This window comes from Mycteria americana, chromosome 7 (assembly GCF_035582795.1).
Source record: "Mycteria americana isolate JAX WOST 10 ecotype Jacksonville Zoo and Gardens chromosome 7, USCA_MyAme_1.0, whole genome shotgun sequence".
In the NCBI taxonomy this organism is placed as follows: Eukaryota; Metazoa; Chordata; class Aves; order Ciconiiformes; family Ciconiidae; genus Mycteria; species Mycteria americana.
Window position 1 is genome coordinate 63,639,860 of NC_134371.1, and position 20,368 is coordinate 63,660,227.

The 20,368-nt window shown below is 41.3% G+C and overlaps 1 protein-coding gene across 2 annotated transcripts in view; it reads right to left on the reverse strand.

Moving 5' to 3' along the window:
- Positions 1–20,368, reverse strand: part of LRP8 (LDL receptor related protein 8) — a 196,688-nt gene that overhangs the window by 28,903 nt on the left and 147,417 nt on the right. For both annotated transcript variants that reach the window (XM_075508793.1, XM_075508792.1), the window contains exon 4: positions 16,399–16,527. In XM_075508793.1, coding sequence (XP_075364908.1) covers positions 16,399–16,527 — 129 coding nt within the window. The remainder of the gene's footprint in view (positions 1–16,398; positions 16,528–20,368) is intronic.

Genomic DNA, 20,368 nt, shown 5'->3' on the forward strand with positions numbered 1-20,368 from the left:
AGATAGGAAGCTGAGTGGAGTACTCTCCTCTGTAAGCCTAATGGACAGCTGAACCAGAGAAGCCTGCTCAAATTAAACTTTCAGGTACTCCAACAATGTGCAGTTCACAGTCACTTTATTTCATCAAGGTGTGGGGGAACCAAAACCCTGGAAGAAATTCTCCATAAGTACTTTTAGGTAGTTACTTAAAAAAGAATTCTGCTTCTGCAGTTTCAGTCATCTACAGGAAAGTTATGGCTTTGATAAACTACAAGTACAATAAATATATAGGAATAAATTACAATAAACCTTTTTTTTTTTTTAACATTGCACTTGGGAGTCTTTTTGTCTTCAGAAGCAGAACTATTTGCTGTCGTATCTGCAGAGCCCCTATGATAAACCACACAGTTCAGGTGGTACCAATTGCTGCAATGGCAAGTGCATCTGGAAAGCAGCAGAATCTCTGTAAAGGAGTTGTCCTATCACAGCTTTCGGCCAACGACAGGAACCCAGTGGTATTCTACTTTGTCTAATAAGACAGAAATAGTATGTCTGTTTTATACCTGGGAATGAAACTCTATTTATCGAGCAATTAAGAACATGTTCACTTGTACATGGATACTTATTTACATTCTAGCCTTCAAACTTGCTGGGCTTTGTCTGTTAACCTAAGCAGCCTGTAGTTTTACATCAGAGCATGACGATATATATACTTCTCTCCTCCTGCCCTGTTCTCTGTCCCATTTAGTCCCAGGTTTTCCAGATGTTACTGCGTCTACCAGAGCAGCAATCTGCCTAATTAGAAGAAAAAGAAGTCTGCCTTCCTTGGTGCAATACTACCAGGCGCTGGCTACGACCCAAGCTCCCTCTAACAGGGATAAATGTTAAAGAGAATCTCAGCTGCACACTGCTGTGTGCCCAACTTGACATCAGTAATTAAATGCAACAGAGTGGGTCACCAAAGGAGCACCTAGTGTTAGACAGTAAAGTATCATCTGGTCTAGGCAGGTTGCTCAGGCTCCTTCTGTACTCGGTAGAGTATTTTGGATATAGAGGGATGCCTTCAACAGGGAACTCCTGCCACCTACCTTGGGATAAGAACTGTCCCTTGGAGGGGGTAATATTTCTCCTCTCCAAACAGAGGGAACGGAGATCAGACAACTAATGTTAGGAGATGAATCCCTCTCATAAGGACCTGAAATGCGAGCGCAGTCTGGTGGAAAAGCATCTAAAAAACCACCCCAAAACTCTTTTGCATGGCAGAATTGAGACCATTAAAATGCTCTGGTTTTCACCCAAATTCTGCTGCTCTTCTTCATTGCGCATACTCTTCTATCCTTATCCCATAACTAGAAATAAAATAATCTATTAGCCCTACTGATCAGTACACAGCTGTATAACCTAACACTCTCTTCAGATGATGCACAGTATGTAACTGCCAAGTGGAAATTTAAGGTAACACTTATAATCTTACCAATCTATTTAAAAAAGGACGTGAGAAACAGGAATATTTCTAGGGCTATGTACAGTTTCTGTAACAGATCAAGGCTGAGAAGAAGAAATTGCTTTTCTGGCATTATTTTGATGAATCTCAGAAACAGATCAGTGAGCAAAATTTTGCATAGTCCTTTGATCCCTAATTTTTGGGCAAGGTTGTAATGATTTGCACACTCCAAATGTGCATTAATTTCCTTTCCCCCAACTGTAATGAGCTTATCTTTTTTCCCTCGTTGTTTTCCTGGTCCCACCTCCACCCCTCCTTCTGTCTGTACGCATTTCCCTTCAGAAATCTGCTGCATTGGCAAATTAGTGACTGATAAACATATGTGTAGGATACAGACAATGGAAGTTTGCACAAAAGCTCCTCCTCTGCACCTACAAATCCCAGTACAGATATAAAATTACTGATAATTGCAGCCAGAAAATAGAAGCAGTTCAGCTTTTGTAACCTCTCATGAGGACTTTCTCAGTGAAGCTTGTGAATTACTAGCTAGAAAAATCGCATGGTCATGATTATTTTCTTTCTTTTTAAAAATTAAATTTAGTGTGATGACAGCACTAGAGACAACAAGTTCTCCCTCCACTGAATAAGCACAGCTGTCTGGCTGTTGCTAACTCCCCCTTCCCACCACTGCAGTCCTTAGGTGGGGATCAATCTCTGCAACTCACTCACGCAGCTAAAGCCAGGGGCAGCGGCACCAGCACTGACAGGGCATCACTTGCACTGGGACAAGGCCTAGGAGGCAGAAGAGCAGCTCTTTGTGCTCAGGTCTTCCTGCCTGCAATTACAGCAGCCATACACTGCTGGGACAACCAGTAAGAGTGATGGGCTGCTACAGGGGCCACTGCAGTGCGTGCACTAGCAGCCAGTGGCAGTGCCAAACAGGAGCACGTGGTCCCTCACTACAGAAGGCTGCTCTAAGCACCTCCTGGTGAACTCAAGAAATAAAAGTGCCCTTTTCTTCATTTACAGACCTAATGACCATCTTCAGGCCAGCTCAAATGGTACAATTCCTTCTGGGTCACACATGCCTCCAGCAGAGACCTCTGTCTCCATGTGCAGCTGGCTGTCCTGCTGGCTATGGGAAGGCAGGTAACGTCCCAATTCCTCTCACCCTTCCGTCATCTTCTCTGACAGCTAAAACAGGGCATGCCGGGATAAAGCAAAGTCTGCAGTTTCCAGCTACTCAGGGACCTGCTCTGGCACAAACAGGCAACAGAGAAGAAAAGCTGCTTACAATCCCTCTGTACCTAGGCAAGAGCCAGCACGCTCGTGCTCTTTGGGGTCCCTGCTGCATGGTTTGGTGCTGGTTTGAAGAACCTAATAAAAAGCAGCACTACAAATTATCTCACATAGCACCTGGAGAGATGAGGATGGGGAAGTAAAGTCCCAGGGACAGTTTACTTCACACTTTCTTTCATAAATCTGCCAGGGTACCTAGGTAGTCCCATCACTACAGCATTTCACTGCCTCCAGAGCATTTCAACAGAAAATGTGCGAATAGTAATTAAATGATCACTGGGGTATTTTTTCTTTGACTTGAGCAATTTGTTTGCATTCTCTGATTTTGCTGCCTGTCCTACTGTAAGCTTATTCATGCAAAACAAAGGAAACAAATATTAGCTTGCTTTCCTTAGTGCCAAAGAAATTAATAAATGTTGTACTCTAAGGTGCAAAACCTACTTCAAATATGAACTGATCCCAGTAGAAATCTTGGAAATGTTTGTCAAGAAGCGTTTAACCAACAGGCTTCAAAGCAGTAAATAAGCATAATTGAAAAAGCAGTTTTCTAGAGTACTGTAATCTGTTAAGGTTCTTAATAGTTTTAGGAAGCAAAATATCACATCTAAATGATAGCGTACATGTGCTTTGACCTATAGACAATATACACCAGAGTTGTTCTGCATTAGTTTCTGCCTTGCACTATATATCAACACATAGAGCACAACTGTCACAGTTTTTGCCTCACAGCCTCCAGCCGCAGTCTCGTCACATCTCTTGAGGAGAGTGGAGCAGAAGCAGTCTTTGGATAGAGGAAGTTAAAAAAAAAAAAAGAGAGATTGCAGTTGTGGAGTTAGCGTTTCAGTACCAGCTGGTTCTCTTTTGCCCCGAGCCAGGATTTAACCAGAGGCTTTAGTGAGTAGTCTGGTGCAGCAGGGACAATCTTAGCTCAGGCGCTGCACCAAAAAATTAAGGTAATTCTATCACATGCTTTTTAAGTGCTTATAGAGAAAAGTAGAATGCTCTAAAAATACAGGGCACTCTTTGAGAACTGTAATTTCAAAAAAAATATATATTTGTACATAACAATGTTTCTACAATGGACACCTCTAAAAAGCATAGATCCTCAAATCTGGATAAAATTCAAAATATGAAATAAACAGGATATCCATCATTAATTGGAGCTGGGAATTATGTACAATGGACTATAAGTGCTGCCACGGCTAATCTTTAATTAAAGATTTTCTAGCTTTTCAGTAAGAGCCAGATATTTAATTTATCTTTCTCCTCCAAAAAAGTCAGTTCCACTAAAATTACATGAATGGCTTAAAGAAAGATAATTATTTGGTAAAATTTGTGGTAAAGTGGATAACAGCAATTCCTAATGCTGAAGACAAGAAAATAAGACGAATTATTTCACTGCATTTTTCCGACACCCTCCCCAAAGCAACTTTAAAAAAGGGTGGCTCAAAATTTCTTGTTTGCTTAAATCTGACAATGGATCTTCTAAAGAAGGGAAAGGATGACTTGCGCATACTAACATTTGCATTGGGGAGGGAGAGATCTGCTGTTGATTTATCACCACTTCAACACTGGCAGGAGAGGCTGGTGGACTTCAGAAACTCTTCTAAGCTGTGAGGTTTAGGATCTGAGCTCCACATGGCTGCAGGAGTGGAACACCTGAGCTCCATCTGCCCAGGTATTCTGCGTGAAGTGCAAACCCAGGTACCACAGCCCACTTAAATTAATCTCTGAGCTGGACCGTGGAGAAGGAGGTCTCAGAGTCCAGACAAGCTAAATTAAGTTGGAACTCCCAGGCCAGTTACCAATGCTGTCATCATGTTAGTTTTATTTAACTAGTATTTATTTTCAGGCTTAATTGTATCTAAATTATTTGTTTTGTCTGCAGACAATTGGTGTGCTTTGTCTGAATATATCTGAACATCTATACCAAATATCTATACCAAATATCTGGTATCTCTATATATTTGGTATATTTATACCAAATATCTGAATATTTCATACAGATCTTCGGTCAAATGCCAGTCTTTAAAGCACGGATTCATGCCTAGAAGGACAAGTTTCCCACGGAAAGCTGCCCTCCAGGAAGGACAGCAAAAGAGATGGAGGTAAATGAAGATGACCTTGAAGCGCACTGCTCTGAAAAAATGACAGGCCTCCCATGGAGGGAATAATGCAGCTGAATTGCAGTCTCACTGCTAACAGTGGTTGTTGCTATGGTGATTGATACCGAAAAGCCCATATAGACGAAGACTGCAGAAGGAATAGTAATTCCTGATATTGTTCAAATCACTAATGTAGCTAAGGAGCCACCTCACGCACTCTTGCAAATTAATATTTGCATGTGCTCACTGCCTTTGCCACACTGCTCCCCTCAAACACAAATGAGTTATTTTTCCATTCTCTGCAGCAGTATTTGCATAGTATTAGCTAATTATAATGGAGTAACCAGATGCCAAAGCCCCTGCTGATAAATAATAGTTGGTTCAAAAATGTATTTACTGATTTAGAATATATTTCCTGAGAATCATATATTCATTCGAAGTGGTTTAATTTTCTGAAAATAGAATTAATTATGACCCCATAATTTACAAAGCCAAAATTTAAATGGAAAAAAAATATGCTGGGATGTGTTTAGTGGGTTTCTTTTCTGACTTTGAAAATTGGAACCTGTACGGGACAAGCTTACTCCTATTCCCTCAGACATGACTCGCTTATTAAAATGGCAATTTTACAAACTACATCAATTTGGCAAATCCCTCAGAAGCACCTGATAATATCCATGAAACTAACAGCTGGTCTAATATTATCACACAAATTCTTATTACTGAGGAATATATAAATGTTCTTCCAGCAACCAGAACAGAGCATTACTGGACAGGGCCTTGATCCTGTGACAGTACACACAAAAACCACATTACTGCATACGCAGACCTCTTGGATTCAGCAGGACTCCCTGTGGTTATGAGGATTGCCTGCACAGAACTTTCTGCATGACCACGAGTTAATTTTGCCATTGCAGAGTTTAAATCACAGACACTTTGCCAGGAAAAGCCTCCTCCATAGAGCTCACCTTCCATCAGTCGGGCAGACTTCCACTCTGTGCTCATCTGCTAATACAGAGACACAAACTGCCTCATACCTGCCGGTTTTCTCCATTGCTTTCTGGTTTCTTATGTCCAGCTCAGGAGAGAGACTTCATCAGAATCTTAAAAGCTAAACTTTAGTCACATTGGCAAATGACGGCACAATTTGTTTTATTCTCAAAATATTTCCAAGCTCTGTTTTTTTTCTGACTGGGAAAGGCAAGGAATTCAAACCCATGTCTGTTGGTCCACAGCTATGTCACTGGCCTGCCACTTCCTCCTTATCCACACATTCCCAAGCACAGGGATGGCACCAGTTTAACCAGCTGGAAAACTGAACTGTTCCACCAGAATCAATCAAGTCTTTTACACTGCCATAACTAAGAAGGGAATCCTGGAGGTTTGCAACAACCTACAACACTTATCTTTACTGAATGGAGATAAGGAATAAGGGAGCAGCAACCGACACTACAAAGCTATGTGCACTGCTAATGCTTGTGCAGCTACTCTCACGTCACAAAAACTGTGTATACCTCAAAAGCACTCGTAGAGAAAGAAAAAAAAAATAATCTTAATTCTTAGGTAGAATTCTTCATTGATGGAATTGCCACACAGGCCTATCTGTGAAAAACGGAGCAAAGAAAAGCCACATTGGCTGCCCTCAGGATACGTTTCTGAACAAATGGGCTAAACAGGTAAGGCAGAGAGAAAAGCCTGGTTTCAGCATGATAATCTGGTAGCTACAGCAGCTGAGGGCTCACAGGTTTTAACTCAGCTGAGTAATGAGGGACAAAGCAGTGCTCACGTTGCAAGCAATGAGGTCACTGCCCCATAAAATCTCCACTTCCACTAATTTGCTTTGCTTGATGGGAATTCTCTATAAAAGGAGATATTTCTTCTTATTGCAGTTTGCTTCACTATTAGACTTGAATATTTATTGCATTTAGAACATGGCACTATTAACTCTCCTGGAGCACAGACAAAACAAGGAAACACTGAGAGTTGTCACATCTCACTCCCCCAGTTTACCCAACTGTGTCTCACATTTGTCTAGGAACAGTGATCCAAAGTGAGTTTGAATGTAGGTTCAATAACAATTAAAAAGATGCTTTTGCAATAACACAGTTGCAAGGCAACTGATTCGAAGGGAAGAGTACCTTAAAAAAGAAGCTTCGAGGACACAATGAGACAATTGGCAAAATTCAGTGTAGCCAGATTCAAGGTTATGAATATAAGCACATACTATATTGACCAAGTCTATAAAGACAAGACCACTGTGGTGGTTTTGGGAGGGGGAGAGCTTGACAGACTTTTCAGGAAACAACCAGCCCCTAATTATTTTCACTTCTGTGATATTAGGGGGCACAGCTATTATTTGAGGTAAACAATGTACCCACATAATGCACCCACAATTCCACAAAAGAATGGCAATAATTTTTAGAAAAAATGTCTCAGATCTTCTACTCAAATGGAAAATTTAAGCACTGAGTGACACTCACTGCAATTAAAAGTGTAAGGGTCGTGTGCTAACTGCACTCACTTTAATAGCAGTGAGATTTCTGTGGCATTAGGATTTGCCCTTCAGTTTCTACGTCTTTGAAATAGAAGGCAGCACGTTGCTGGATTTGGGCTGAGATGAAGAATCAATTATACAACATGAGCAATTATTTTAAACTTTTTGGAAAAAAGAAGTGTATTGAAATGTATTTTATTGTGAACTAAACCTTCCCGGTTATATTTTGTCAAATAAACAATTTCTTTGCAAAATATAAGCAAAGTTAATCCAACCATTATATCTTCCTCTGTATGAAAATCGCATATTTCAGCCACTGAGATAACTTTCAGATGTTGTTTTATCCGTTAACATGACTCATAAAACAGGTTTCTTTTGGTTTTGCATCAAACATTACATGGTCCTCTCCTGCGTAGGACTGTACTGACTTCAAGCTAACTGATTCTGATTCAGTCTTCAGATCATATGCTCAGGAAGCATAGCTGTTAAGCACTCGTTAATTAGCATAACGCATATGTACCCATGGCCACTGAAGGATGGAACTCCTACCCACGTATCTGCCATAATAACATGATCGTTGGCACTGACAGCTACAGGAGATTTTCCTTAATAAAACTAAACAGATTCTTGCTTTTTGGATGAATAGGCTCGGAATTATAGCTCCATTCTTATGAAGAAAGCACTTCAGGGACATGAAATACAATCATATTTGGCAATAAGAAATGCAATTTCTTGGCTATTTCAACTCCAAGAGCTCTAACTGTTGAAAGACAGACTGCCCAGAAGATAAACATAACTACAGGCCAATTTTTGCTCCTCTGACAGTACATCATGTGAGATTCGAAAGAAGAATCAGAGACAACTTCTCCAGATGAAGTACAGAAAAAGTACCAGGACAAAGCTTTTGTGTGTGCGTGCAGGTAACATGCAGTCCAGCAGTACTAGGCTTTAATTATCTACAAGTCTTTGTATAAAACCAGTTATTTCATACCACTCTTCCACAACTCTGTGAAAAATTATCATTTGGGGTGTGTAGGACATATGTGTGTGTGTGTGTGTGTGCGTGCGTGTATGAGAAAGAGCGTGCTTGCAGTGTGTTCTTTGCATCTACTCTTTTTTTCCTAGTGTACCGTCAGGAAAACATTGTAAAAGTACCAAATTCTAAATTGTCTTGTTTTCATATTGTGTTTTTGTCTATTATGCTTTAAAGAATGAATTATTCATGGAACATACCGATACAGACTATCTGTAACTGAGGGATCAGCACACAGCAAATGTGCAGAGGCCACCACCAAAGCCTGCTGTGGGGAGCGAGGCACCACTCAGTACTGGGAAACTGCATTTGCAGAACGTTACACGAGTCTGTTCTTTTTTAACCCTAAGCTCAAGAGACAGCAGTAGGGAAAACGCCATTTTGCTCTAACCTTCTGCAGGTAGAGCCCTGGCACAGCTTAGGCCACGGCTTTAGGGTTTAATTCTTGACTTATGCAATGACTATCTCACCTCTAACCTAAGTTCATGCAGTATTTTACATTTAATCACAACAAGCATCCAATATATTAAAAATGCAACTACCTTCATTTTTCCTGTAAGAGAGCAATTAAAGGTAACTACCAATCTCATTTTTCTTGCTGTTTTATTCTGAAGGAACTCAGGACAAATATGATTATGGGCTGAGATTTTTCCTAAATAACAATGGGGATTTTTCTGCAATTACTACTGCTTTCGAAGGAGCTCTAATACTTTAAGCAGTGATAAAGTGGCAGCTGTACATGTTTAATTTCTGAGAGCCAGGGCATAATGCACAAGCATTAATCCCTCCAGCTGTCCAGTAATTAAACATCATGTAAAGCCCAGAGGATATCATTGCTGTGCTACCTTATCTTATTTATGAAGGACTTTCATTTGTTAAATCTATTGTAATTTTCTTTCCATTCTTGGAAATAATTGTAGATTCCTCCACCATGGCAAGTGTACTCAAGTTACAGCTACCTTCTATAAAATGACAGGAATTTCAGGCTAGCCATGCCTCTTTTCATCACATGCTGAAATAATCATGAATAGTGATAGTAGATAAATATTTCCTCTACAGGAACAAATGCAATACTATGGGCTTTAACCCCATTAAAACTGGTGAGTTTCTCAGGGAGAATATATGGCAAAATCTGATCCTTTAGGTTTGATTTCCCTCTGAGCTGACTGAGGAACAAGTACATCACTGTGCACCTAGCCTGTTAATGAAAGTTAGCAACAGAATTCATAACTTTGACAAAAGCATGTATTAATCAGGCTGCAAAGGATGATAAAATTAGTGCTACATTATCACCAAGTAAAAAGCTCTCAGTAGGCTCTGTGGAGGTTTGGAATGAACAGAATCAGTATGGTCAAACCCCCATAGGTAGCACTGGAAGTGTGACTCAGATGCAAAACATAGATACCTTTTACTGCATCAAGAAGAAAATGATGCTGAGATGACACGATGCTCCTTATTGCTACAGGACAATGATAAAAGATGATAAAATAATTCAATGGTCAACAGAAAGGTCACTTCATGTGAGTGCAGGTGCAGGAGCAGTGTGGAGGAAGGTGGCTTTAAATCAGCTTTGTAATTTCCCCACTTCAGCTGGCTTATCACCAGGTGGATCTGCTGGAGGGATCAGACCAGCTTTAGCTTGCTTTAAATTCTGCCTTCTGCCAATGGTTCTCGGGTGATGTGAGGGCTATTGAGCAGGGCATTGGAAAGAGTTAACTCTGAATGTTTTCTGCACTTGGACCTTCCAAGAAAAGGACCCCTCATTTGTAGGCACTGCTGCTTTTTATGGAGAGTCACACATGTGCCTGGAGCTTTGCCAGAAAAGAGTAAGTGAAAAGTTCCTGCCTGAGGATATTGTAAGTGATATATATACTATGGAAATGTGAAGGCTGCGATCTACCTTGTCCTTGTGATCAGCAAGGACATGTGGCTTACAGCTGAGCAAGAATGTGCTTACTGTTGTTTCCCTCATTAATTTAAAAAACTTTACCCAGTTTGTTCACTTTTATCTGGCGTATCGTATCATAGGGCTGAAAATCTAGAACTAATTCTGAGATATATGGTCAGCAATGAAAAGCTGGCAGACCAGGCTCCAAAACAAGATGCTCTCAGTAATGGGGCTGTCACTGTCATGAGACTCCTGCAGGAATTCCTGGCTCTCACCCTTAGACAACTTTGAGATCAGTATAAGTATGTCCGTTACATGCACAAGTTCCCATGGATTGCTGTCTCTGTACTATAGTTAAGCAGAATAAATCATGGAATGGGAAAATAGCTTATTATGCTATCAATATATCAATGAATACATCATTTCACTGTATCTGACTATTGGGAAAGGGGAAAATTGTACACTTCCAACTCCTCATCTGCAAGACACAATTTCTATACTGGGTGCAAGAAGTGGTCCAGGTGCGAACCAGTAACACAAGAAGAAGAGATGGGGCCTCTCCCTGTTGAGCGTCTGAGAGTCCTGTCAGGAGGAACAAGCGATGTGAACATTACAGGGGTGCAATGCCCATTTCAGCTGTTACAGGGTGGTAGCTCTTCTGTTCTAAAGCCACGTTGAAAAGCTCTCTGCATTCCTGAGCGGCTGACAAAACACTGGTTAATATCTCTCTTAGCAGAGATTTAACAAGTTCTGTAGTAGTTAGCAAAGTCCAGACTGACCCCGAGTTGTGATGCTTTAATTACAGTCTCTCATATTTAATTTCTCCGTTTAGTCTCAGTAAATGTGTTCTTAAGCTTGTCCAATCAATTGTGACAAAGGTTAGGTACACTGGGAGCAGAAAACCTCAACCAGGGAAATAAGAAAGAGGATGCCAGCACCTCCAAGCCAGCAAATTCAAGACTGCTCTTACATTATTAACTGTTGATATCTATTTTAGAGGACTAAACCTGACCTATGACTACAACACACTTAGTATTGTAAAGACACAAATTACTTCTGCTCCAATGAACTTAAAAATAAGGGGTTTTTTTCTTTTTATATACTCTTTTATTTTAAAAAGGGAGATATTTGCATTTTCAAAAATTGTTTGTGCACTGGAAGTTAGCAGTGGACTTAAAGCCTACCTGCCAGAAGTAAATTATTTAGGCAGACAGGCACTTAGCTACCTACATGCAAGGATTAATACCCGCAATTAATCCCTGGTGCAATTACAGCCTGTGGAGACACAAATCTACATCCCTAACCACTGGTGCTTTATCCACGGCAGGTTAAATAATTCACAGCTTCCATTGCTTCCTTGGGAAGTTCTTCCACAGGGTGAAAATCGCACCATTTTTCCTCCTTGTTCATGGGTGAACAACAACAATAAAGTGCCTTACCATCCATTGATAATGGCTTCCAAGCAGTATGATGGAGTCAGTGCTTGGATTGCTTATGAGAGTAACTGCTTTCCTAATACTGGTACCAGACCAGGCCTAACAGGCCAGCAAAGGCTGTTTTACACATCTCTGCGGAAATTTTTATTTTAATGGATTTCACCTATCAAATTGTTGTTTCTCACTCCAGACATGGCAAACAGGACCCTTATTTCAGATGAATACAGTCTGCTTTGCTTACTCCTAAGGCTAACTTTTTGTAGGGCTAGATTGTACAGGGAGAGATGAGGAACTCGAAGGAAATATTTGACTTCTACATTGTTTGAGATGATGCATTTTTTTTCAGCATACCTGTACTCAGGTAAGTCCAGAGCCTGCTAACTGCAGCTGACCCCTTTGTCTAAAGGAGGTTACACAAGGACACCACACAAGACTGCAAATTCTCTCCTTCCTTGAAGGAAAGATATTCTGAGCACTGCCGTGACAAACCTTTTTCAGAACACACAGAGTGCCAATCAAAACAGCAAGTCTTCAACAGTGACCAAAAGAAAAGGCGAGGGATGTAGAGCACCAGTTTGTTTCCATTCGTGCAAGATGATGCACCAAGGACGTGGCTGATACAAAACACAAAGGAGAACCCAACCCAAACAGAAGATTCTCTTATTCATATTCTATAGTTTTGTCCCCAAATTTCTGAACAGCAGCTTTCTCCCTCCAGCTGGCCATGCCAGTGCCTACACTGACTATGCTGGATAAATTTCACATTGATTCAAAAAACAATTACATAATTCTGAGAAGAAAAATTATCAAATCCAGAACAGCATCTGAAAAGCAAGTTGTTGGAGGCCAGAAGCAGACATAGGAGGAAGAACCTCACTGTTCTTAATGCTTTGGATGATTATACTACCATAATAATTGTTTTCCTCTCCTGCAGGAGATCCTCCCTTAACTTGGACTGTGAACATTTTGACATAGGGACAGGCGCTTGCACAGCCTCTGCACAACCAAGCCCCACTCCTGTATCTGGATACCAGCACAATATTGTTGGTGGTACAACTACCAGTGCAGACGTGCAGGCTCAAGTGATGTTCACAAACTCCATATTATGTTCTTTTAAAGAATTATAATACTAAGAGCCAGTTATTCCTATCAAGAAATAGGAGTATCCATAGTTAAAATACGTTTAAAGTGTCACATTAGCTTGAAGTAATAGCTTTATTAACATTAACATTTATTAGAAAGAGCTTAAGGTTTTTCTTCCAGATGCCCTCACTCACAATATCTTTAAGTCATCTTCCATTTGTTTATTGCACATGCAGGCTCTCACCATAGAAATTTTCCTGAGTGCAAATAAACTCCCTTCCAAGCATTTATCCAGAAAGATGTGTTATTTATAGACAAGCTGGTCAGCTCTGTGCGAGGTGCAGCCTTAGGTATGACAGGGTGCTCTGCTCCAAGGGGCTGCAGGTGACAGTCAGTGCTGAAGCTTCTTTTAAAATGAGAACAAAAACATGGGTGCAGAGGTTAAAAAAAAAAAAAGAAAGAAAAGGTCTGAACCTAGGAACAGACATTTTTTTTTTTTGTCAGTATACTGTGTGCTGCCTAGATAAGAGAAAATGGATAAAGGAGGATTCTACACAGAAAAGAAATAGGAATGTTAACAGAGTATCAGTGGATAGGCTTAGTGAGGTTTATCAGATTTGGATAAAAGAGAGGATAGCTATCAATCCTCCACAAGCTCTCAGAGTTTAAACGGCTAACACATTTGTTCTCATCCATGAGGAAAACACCTTAACTTGACAAGCAACCTCACTGAAAATGCTCCCACTACAGCCATTCAGCAGTGTCTCCTATTTTCTTCTCAAAGTGAGTTCAATGCCTCTGAAAGTTGCTGAGTTGACAGATCTTGGGACTGAAAGCTTCTGATGTTTGCAGTCACCCCGGAAGCTCCAAGTTTGCCTGCCAGTGCCTTCCTGCCTGGTCCTCTGGCAGAGGAGAACAGCCCATCTTGCATTCAGACTCAGCAGTGACCCTTTAGCAGAGATTGCCAATGTGCACCCACCGAGGTGGCAGCCTATGTGGGGACAACACTCAGTCCTAAGGAACTAGATGAAAGTCAGTAATTCATTTCACATGAGTCACCCAACAACCATCAGAAGATGGTAATTTGTCCTTGGATTAAATTTCAATTTTAAGAACCTGCATGTGCACTAAAAATGTGGAAGATAAGCAAGACTACAGCTGCTGAAATGTCCAGAAGAGGAACACTCAGCTATTTCTAAATCCATTAATAGCATCATTATGCTGAAATTAGGTGGCATTCAGAACATATTTACATTCATTTTGGGGGTTACCTAGAGCCTTGAAAAAAATAAGTTCAAAGCAATTTCAAGTAGATTTTTATTATAAATAAAAGACTCCATGAGACAACTCCTACTGGTGTAAGCAGCAGCAGCATTAAATGGTGGCTGCATTAATGGAGGCAGCCACCAGTGTAAAAAGTGTTTTAATTTCACTAACTCATATTGGGAAAAGAATAATTTTTTCAATAGCAGTTACAATTATCTTCTAAACTTGTCTCTAATTCAAGCCTCCCGTTCAAAGGAAAACAAATGCATATGCTATAGAGAGAACAAGAAGAGTTTCATACAGAAAACAAATAAAAGACTTTTGAAAACTGCCAAAATATCATTAGCTTAAAGTACACGGGACCACGGGTCTAAGCACATCACCAACTTACCACATCATAATAATTATTACTTAGGAACTGTCCATGCACATGCACTTAATTCCACATGAAACAGGAGGCAATGTAAGGAAATTGTAAGGCAACCTATGCTTTTTCCTTGTGAGGCAACCCAACTGGAACTATGCCGCATAGGCTCAGCGCAAGCACAGTAACCTGTTACCTTTACCCCTGGACCTCTGAGTCACGTGCAATATGGAATGGAGATGCTTTGAAAAACTGTGTGTCTAATCTGTAGTTAATTGAATTAGTGAGTCACATTGAACCTTCATACTGAGCTTCATACATAACAAACCGCACACTGGGTTTCATTAGCAAGAGTGAGGCCAGCAGGTTGAGGGAAGTGGTTATTCTCCTCTAGCTGGTACTTGTTAGGTTGTATCTGAAATACTATGTCCAGTTTTGTGCCACCCTGACAGTACAGGAAAGGCATTCGCAACCTGGAGAGGGTCCAGTGGAAGCTCAGCAAGATGGTTATGGTGCTGGAGTGATATACATGATATACAAGGAGGGGCTGAGGGAAATGGGTTTGGTTAACCTGGAGAAGGTTAGAGGGAGATATTATTCCAATTTTCCAACATCTAAAGGGGTGACACAGTGAAGCTGGAGGCCAACTCTTCTCAGAAATGCACAGCAAAAGGAGAAGAGGCAATAGGCACAAGTTGTGACAAAGGAAAAAGTAAAAAAGGACAAAGAAAAAATATTTTTACAATGACTGGCTAAACACTGGAAAAGGTTGCTCAGACAGTAAAATCTTTGGTAGGATTTTGTTTGATAAAGCTGATTGCAAAGAAATAAATTTATCCACCTGTTTTACTCAGAACTGCAAAACGTTCACATAAAACATATTTCATTACACAACTTCAATGAAAAGATATAACATGGGTTATGAACTGGCTAGGTATTAGAGCCCAAAATTCGGTTTTCAAGTGAAGAAACAGAAATGTATGCATGCATGTAATCATTCAACCCTTTCACCAGTAATCTGGAAGTAAAAACAACATTGCAGGTATCACATGCAACACCAGAAATATTGATGGATAGGTGAATAACTACACAGAGCATAAGATAGCTTCTTAACAGCCTAGGATCATTTGCACACAAAGAATTTAATAACGACAGAGTTATAAAAGAACAGTATTAGAAAGGTGATTTTAATTCTGCACAGACTGGTAAGACTGATATTCCCTAAGTTCTGGTGGTCTGTATAAAAAGAAAGTTTGAAAATCAGCTGGGATACCGAAGGGAGCCACAAAAATGAGTCAAGCATTCATTCAAAAGAAAATATTTGACAACAAGAAGCATAAAGAACTAAATATGTTTAGTCTATCAAAAAGACAGTTTGAGAAATGGCTTGATTACACAGTGTAGGAGTTTTCACAGAGGGAAACACTGTTAAAGAGCTCTTTCATTCAGCAGAGAAAGGGCTAATAAAAGGCAATGGCCATTTAGGGACTGAATTTAAAACAGTTACAGTAAATAGTATATCATTCTCTCTCTGTCCAGTGAAACCAACAAGCTATTAATAAAGAAATGTCCAGGCCTATCTATTATACCCCAGCAGAAGCTAGCCTCAGTCTATAGGGCACTCTGTAGGAGGAAGGACATGGTGGTAAGCTGCTGAGCTACCACAGAGGAAGGTTTGAACGTTGTTATTTAAGTCATTACCACTTCATCTGGGTATTAACCCTGATAATCATGTTCCAAACTGACTGACTATATTCTGCTACAGTGGTAAAAGAATACTTAATTCTCCATAGAGTTCACTTTATATTCTCCAGCCAGCTCCAACTGGAGAATCCTTCTTTCCCCTCTTTTTCTAAAATTCACTACTTAGGCACTGCAAATGTAGAGTGAATGAATTTGTTGGCAGGAAAGTCATCCCTTTACATGCAATTTGTAATAGTCACTCTAGGATTTTTATGGTCCTGAAGGAAGAAGTTGCATACATATTAAAGTATTACTCTAACTCACCAGGAGTGCAACCAGCCTCATCAATACCACTTTCACAATCCTTCTGCCCGTCACATCTCCAGGATGATGGTATACATTTGTTGCTTAAGTCTCCACAGCTAATTTTCTCAGCTGGACATACTTGCTTGGCTGGAAGAATAAAATAAAGGAAAAAAAAAACAAGTTAAACATAATTCTAGGCATTGCTAACATTGTTTAAGCTTTTAAAGTTACTTTTATTTTGTATGGCTCAATCCTGAGACATATTGTAATGAAATCCCAAGGCAACACTGATTCTGAGGTATGGCTGCTTACATATCCCATACGTGTTCCCCATACGTGTTCCCCAAAAGAGATCACAATACTTTTACGGGGGGGGGGGGGGGGGGGGGGGGAGTGCCGCTGTTTATTTCAACAAAATGCCCAAAACTTAACTTTAAACTTAAAGGAATTCAGGGAGAGGAAGAGAAGTCAGATTTGTATGCAACTTCTGCTACCTAGCATTTCCTTGCAGGCAGGTTCTTGCTTCTGGCCATCCCAGTGACGCCGAGTTGCAAGAAACTATGCATAGGCCCCGTGGCTCTTTACACGCTCTTGGGGCCTGGTGGCCCTTTCCCACCTTCTCCTTGCCATCTCAGTCTGTGCATGGGCTAGAAGTGCCCAGCTTAGTGCTGCGACTTTCCTCTCTGTGACATGCTGCTGCCTCTTGAATGAGGTCTCCTTGACAGGCTTCCCCAGAAGCAAGGGCCTTCCTGTCCTTCCAGCCTGTGCCTGACCCAGCCAATCCCTTCCAGGAACGTAAATGTACAGGAACATGCAAATAAAACAAATACCACCCCTCACTCTTATTTTCAAGCTTAACTCAATCAAAATGAGCTGACAGAGTTGCTTCAATAGATCAACAGGGATTTCAACTGAGAACCTAGGGCTGGTTGAAGGACTGGCAGAAGGACTGGAATACCCAGTGTGAGTAATGCTCAGTACAGCAACAGCACTGCCTCTTTGTGACTGCCTCAAACCCCCAATACACTGTGCTTTTGCTGTTAAAACACTAGTACCCTGCACACAGCAGCAGTAGTACTGGACAAACTACTCTGAAAATACTACCTCAAATTAAGTCAGGAAAAACAAATTGCCTAATTTTAGTGTAACAGTTTACTTGTATGTTTGGTATTGTAAAGCAATTTCTAAATTTAATGATCTAGGCAGATTATGGTCAGTAAAGCTGGGGAAAAAGTGTCAAGCACAAGCATGAACTCACACATGTTAAACTTAACTGTAACCACCTAAATTAAAGGTGACTGTGATTTAAGACATAGATACACAGGAAGACCTGCAGAAGCAAAACCCCGAGTACATGCAAGAACACAACTACGAAAAAAAATCTGCCAAATTTATCTGGAACAAAGTAAGCTGTGAAGCTCGTTCTCTTGTAACTATTTTGCATTGCCAAAATTCTTTTTTTTTTTTTTCCCCCCTCGTAGTAGTGTAAAGAGCAACAGATCTACATTTATTGTGACAAGGCTGCTTGAATGCATAATGTTCCACAGTTTAAACAATTGTTTAGTATTCTGGAATCACCATCCAGTTTGGCAGGATTTGCTTATTAAACAGACCAATTTCTCTCTTTAAAAAATTGCATGTTTTCAAATAGTTCTTCCATTGGTATTAAAGATCATAATGCTATATATCTGGCTGCAGGTCTACTGAAAAGGGAGGAACCTAAATTCTGAATTAAAACTTTCACGTTGCATAAATACCTTTACCAGGGCAGGGTAAAGTCAATCAGCTTCCCAAGTGCTGAGCAAAAGAGGATGAAAATTATACCTCTCCCCTTCCACCTGCACAAGAAGGCTGTAGAGGGGCATCTTACAGCCCCAAAGCATCAATCAGCCACTTCGAAAGCAGTGCCATTTAATCCCAGGATTTCTCTGTCTTAGCACCTTGCAGTGCTGTAAGAAGCAGTTTCTAGAAGCTGTGGGCAGCCAATATATTGAGAAAAATTAGGTCCTGCCACAGACAGACAGTTAATAACAGATGTAATGAAGTCTTACAACCCTGAGGCAAGACAGCATTTTTGTTGAAATTTGCTCACTGCATACCTAAATAACATTTATGAATGTTGCATGATCTACAGAGTGGGGAAAAAAGCGATCCTTACTTAGGCTTTTTGATTATTTTACCAGCAGGTCACTAATAAAAATCATCTGACATTGGAAAGGCTCCACAACACCACTGCAGTGTGATCAATATGTCCGCCAGCTCACATCGGTGCCCTGCCGCAGGCTGGGCCCATGTCCTGCATTTTCCCCTTGGCCCTGGTTCCTCTAAGCTGCAGGTCTATAATGCACGACTACAGGGACACTCGGTGGCGCTGAGCACTCGTGTCCTTCCATGGAAGGCAGATAGCATGGCTGAAAACCAGGTCACTTGCCAACTGTGCAAAATGGTGTAAACCAAGGTGCTCGCCCTCACCCTCAAGGAAGCTGGCATGCCTCACTGCGGCCGAGCTGCTCCAGACACCGTCCCCAGAGCTGTATGCCGGGGTGCACCATCCTTAAACCTGCCCAAGTAATTCATGGATACAGAAGGAAAAACAAATTCTGTGGCAGCTGATTGGCAATCAGCAGCCCCCTCAAACAAGAAAAACCAGAGCTAAAATGGTCCATTTAGCCTAGAAGCACCACAGCCCCTCAGCACAGAGGGCTCACACCCCCAAAACACCGCTTCTGCCAGCCTTACCCAGCCCTCACGTACATAGGTGTGAGTCCGGAGAACGCTATGTGGAAAAATAAAAACGTACAGCCACGTCAGTAAAACTTTTTTTTTTTAAACATCTGTACGGAGCCATGCAAGGATTATAGACTGCACTCTGGCAGGAGGAGCCTGCAGCGGCCAGGGAGGGAAGGTGCCGGAGGCCTCACCTCACTGCCATCGGCCCCTCTGAGGAGACAGGTGGCAACTCTGAGAAGACAGCAAGTTCTGGGAAAGTGACTGGGACAGCATATGAGGCAGCACAGGAGGTCCGGGGATGCAAGGGAGAGGCACAATGCCTGGCTGCAGGGAAGGGACTCCAACCCCAACAGCAGGGCTGCCTTGCCTTCTGAGGGACCTGCCAAACAGCGTCGGTGAAAACAAGGCTTTTTGCCACAAATACTGTACAGAGGGATGACGTGACTGGGGTCTCCAGCAGCTACCTGGGCTTTGCATTCCTCCATCAAGGCCTCCAAAGGCTCTCAGCTCTGAAGCACGCAGCTCCACAGGCACCTAAACCCAGCTGCCTGCTCCCAAACGTCTTCACGACCAAACCCTGGCTGCTGAGGAGCCGCCTCAGAGGGCCAGGCAGATGGGAGTCTGCTGCTGGGGCAAGGAGGTCGCAGCTTCCCCTACTCTGCACATGGCCACACAAGACGGAGCACTCGCACCCTACTCAGCCCCTCTTCTCCTCCCCACTCAATTCAAGGTTGGGCCCTGTGATGAGGTTTGCTTCTAGGCTGCCCCATGCTCTAAAACAAGTTTTTACCATAAGCAAACACACACTTAGAATACATGAGATAAAAATAACCTTCCTCGCTAGATTTATTACTCCAAATGGATTTCCATGCTTTTGCACTTTGAAGGTTTGGCTCCTGTCTGCATGTGTGCAGTGCATTCAAGAACAAGGTTTGCATTGGACTAGCATACCGGGAAAACTGGGAGACCAAAGAAAGTCACCAAGACATTTGTTAGTCAGGTTATTGGTCCACATCCCAAAAAGTTGTTCTAGTTCTTCTTGCTATGGTGATGGAAAGGAAAATTTGTTTTGATGCCAAGTAGGACCATCTTTTTCGTCCTCTTAGTAAATCTCCATTGAGAACTAAGTGGGTCAAGAGAGGTGAGAACACTTTCCACACACCTGATTTTGAAGAAGGTGAAATATAATTATAAAATGGTATCATAACACACCAGGATCATTAACCAGCAAAAAGGTTAGTTTTTCATTTAAGTATGG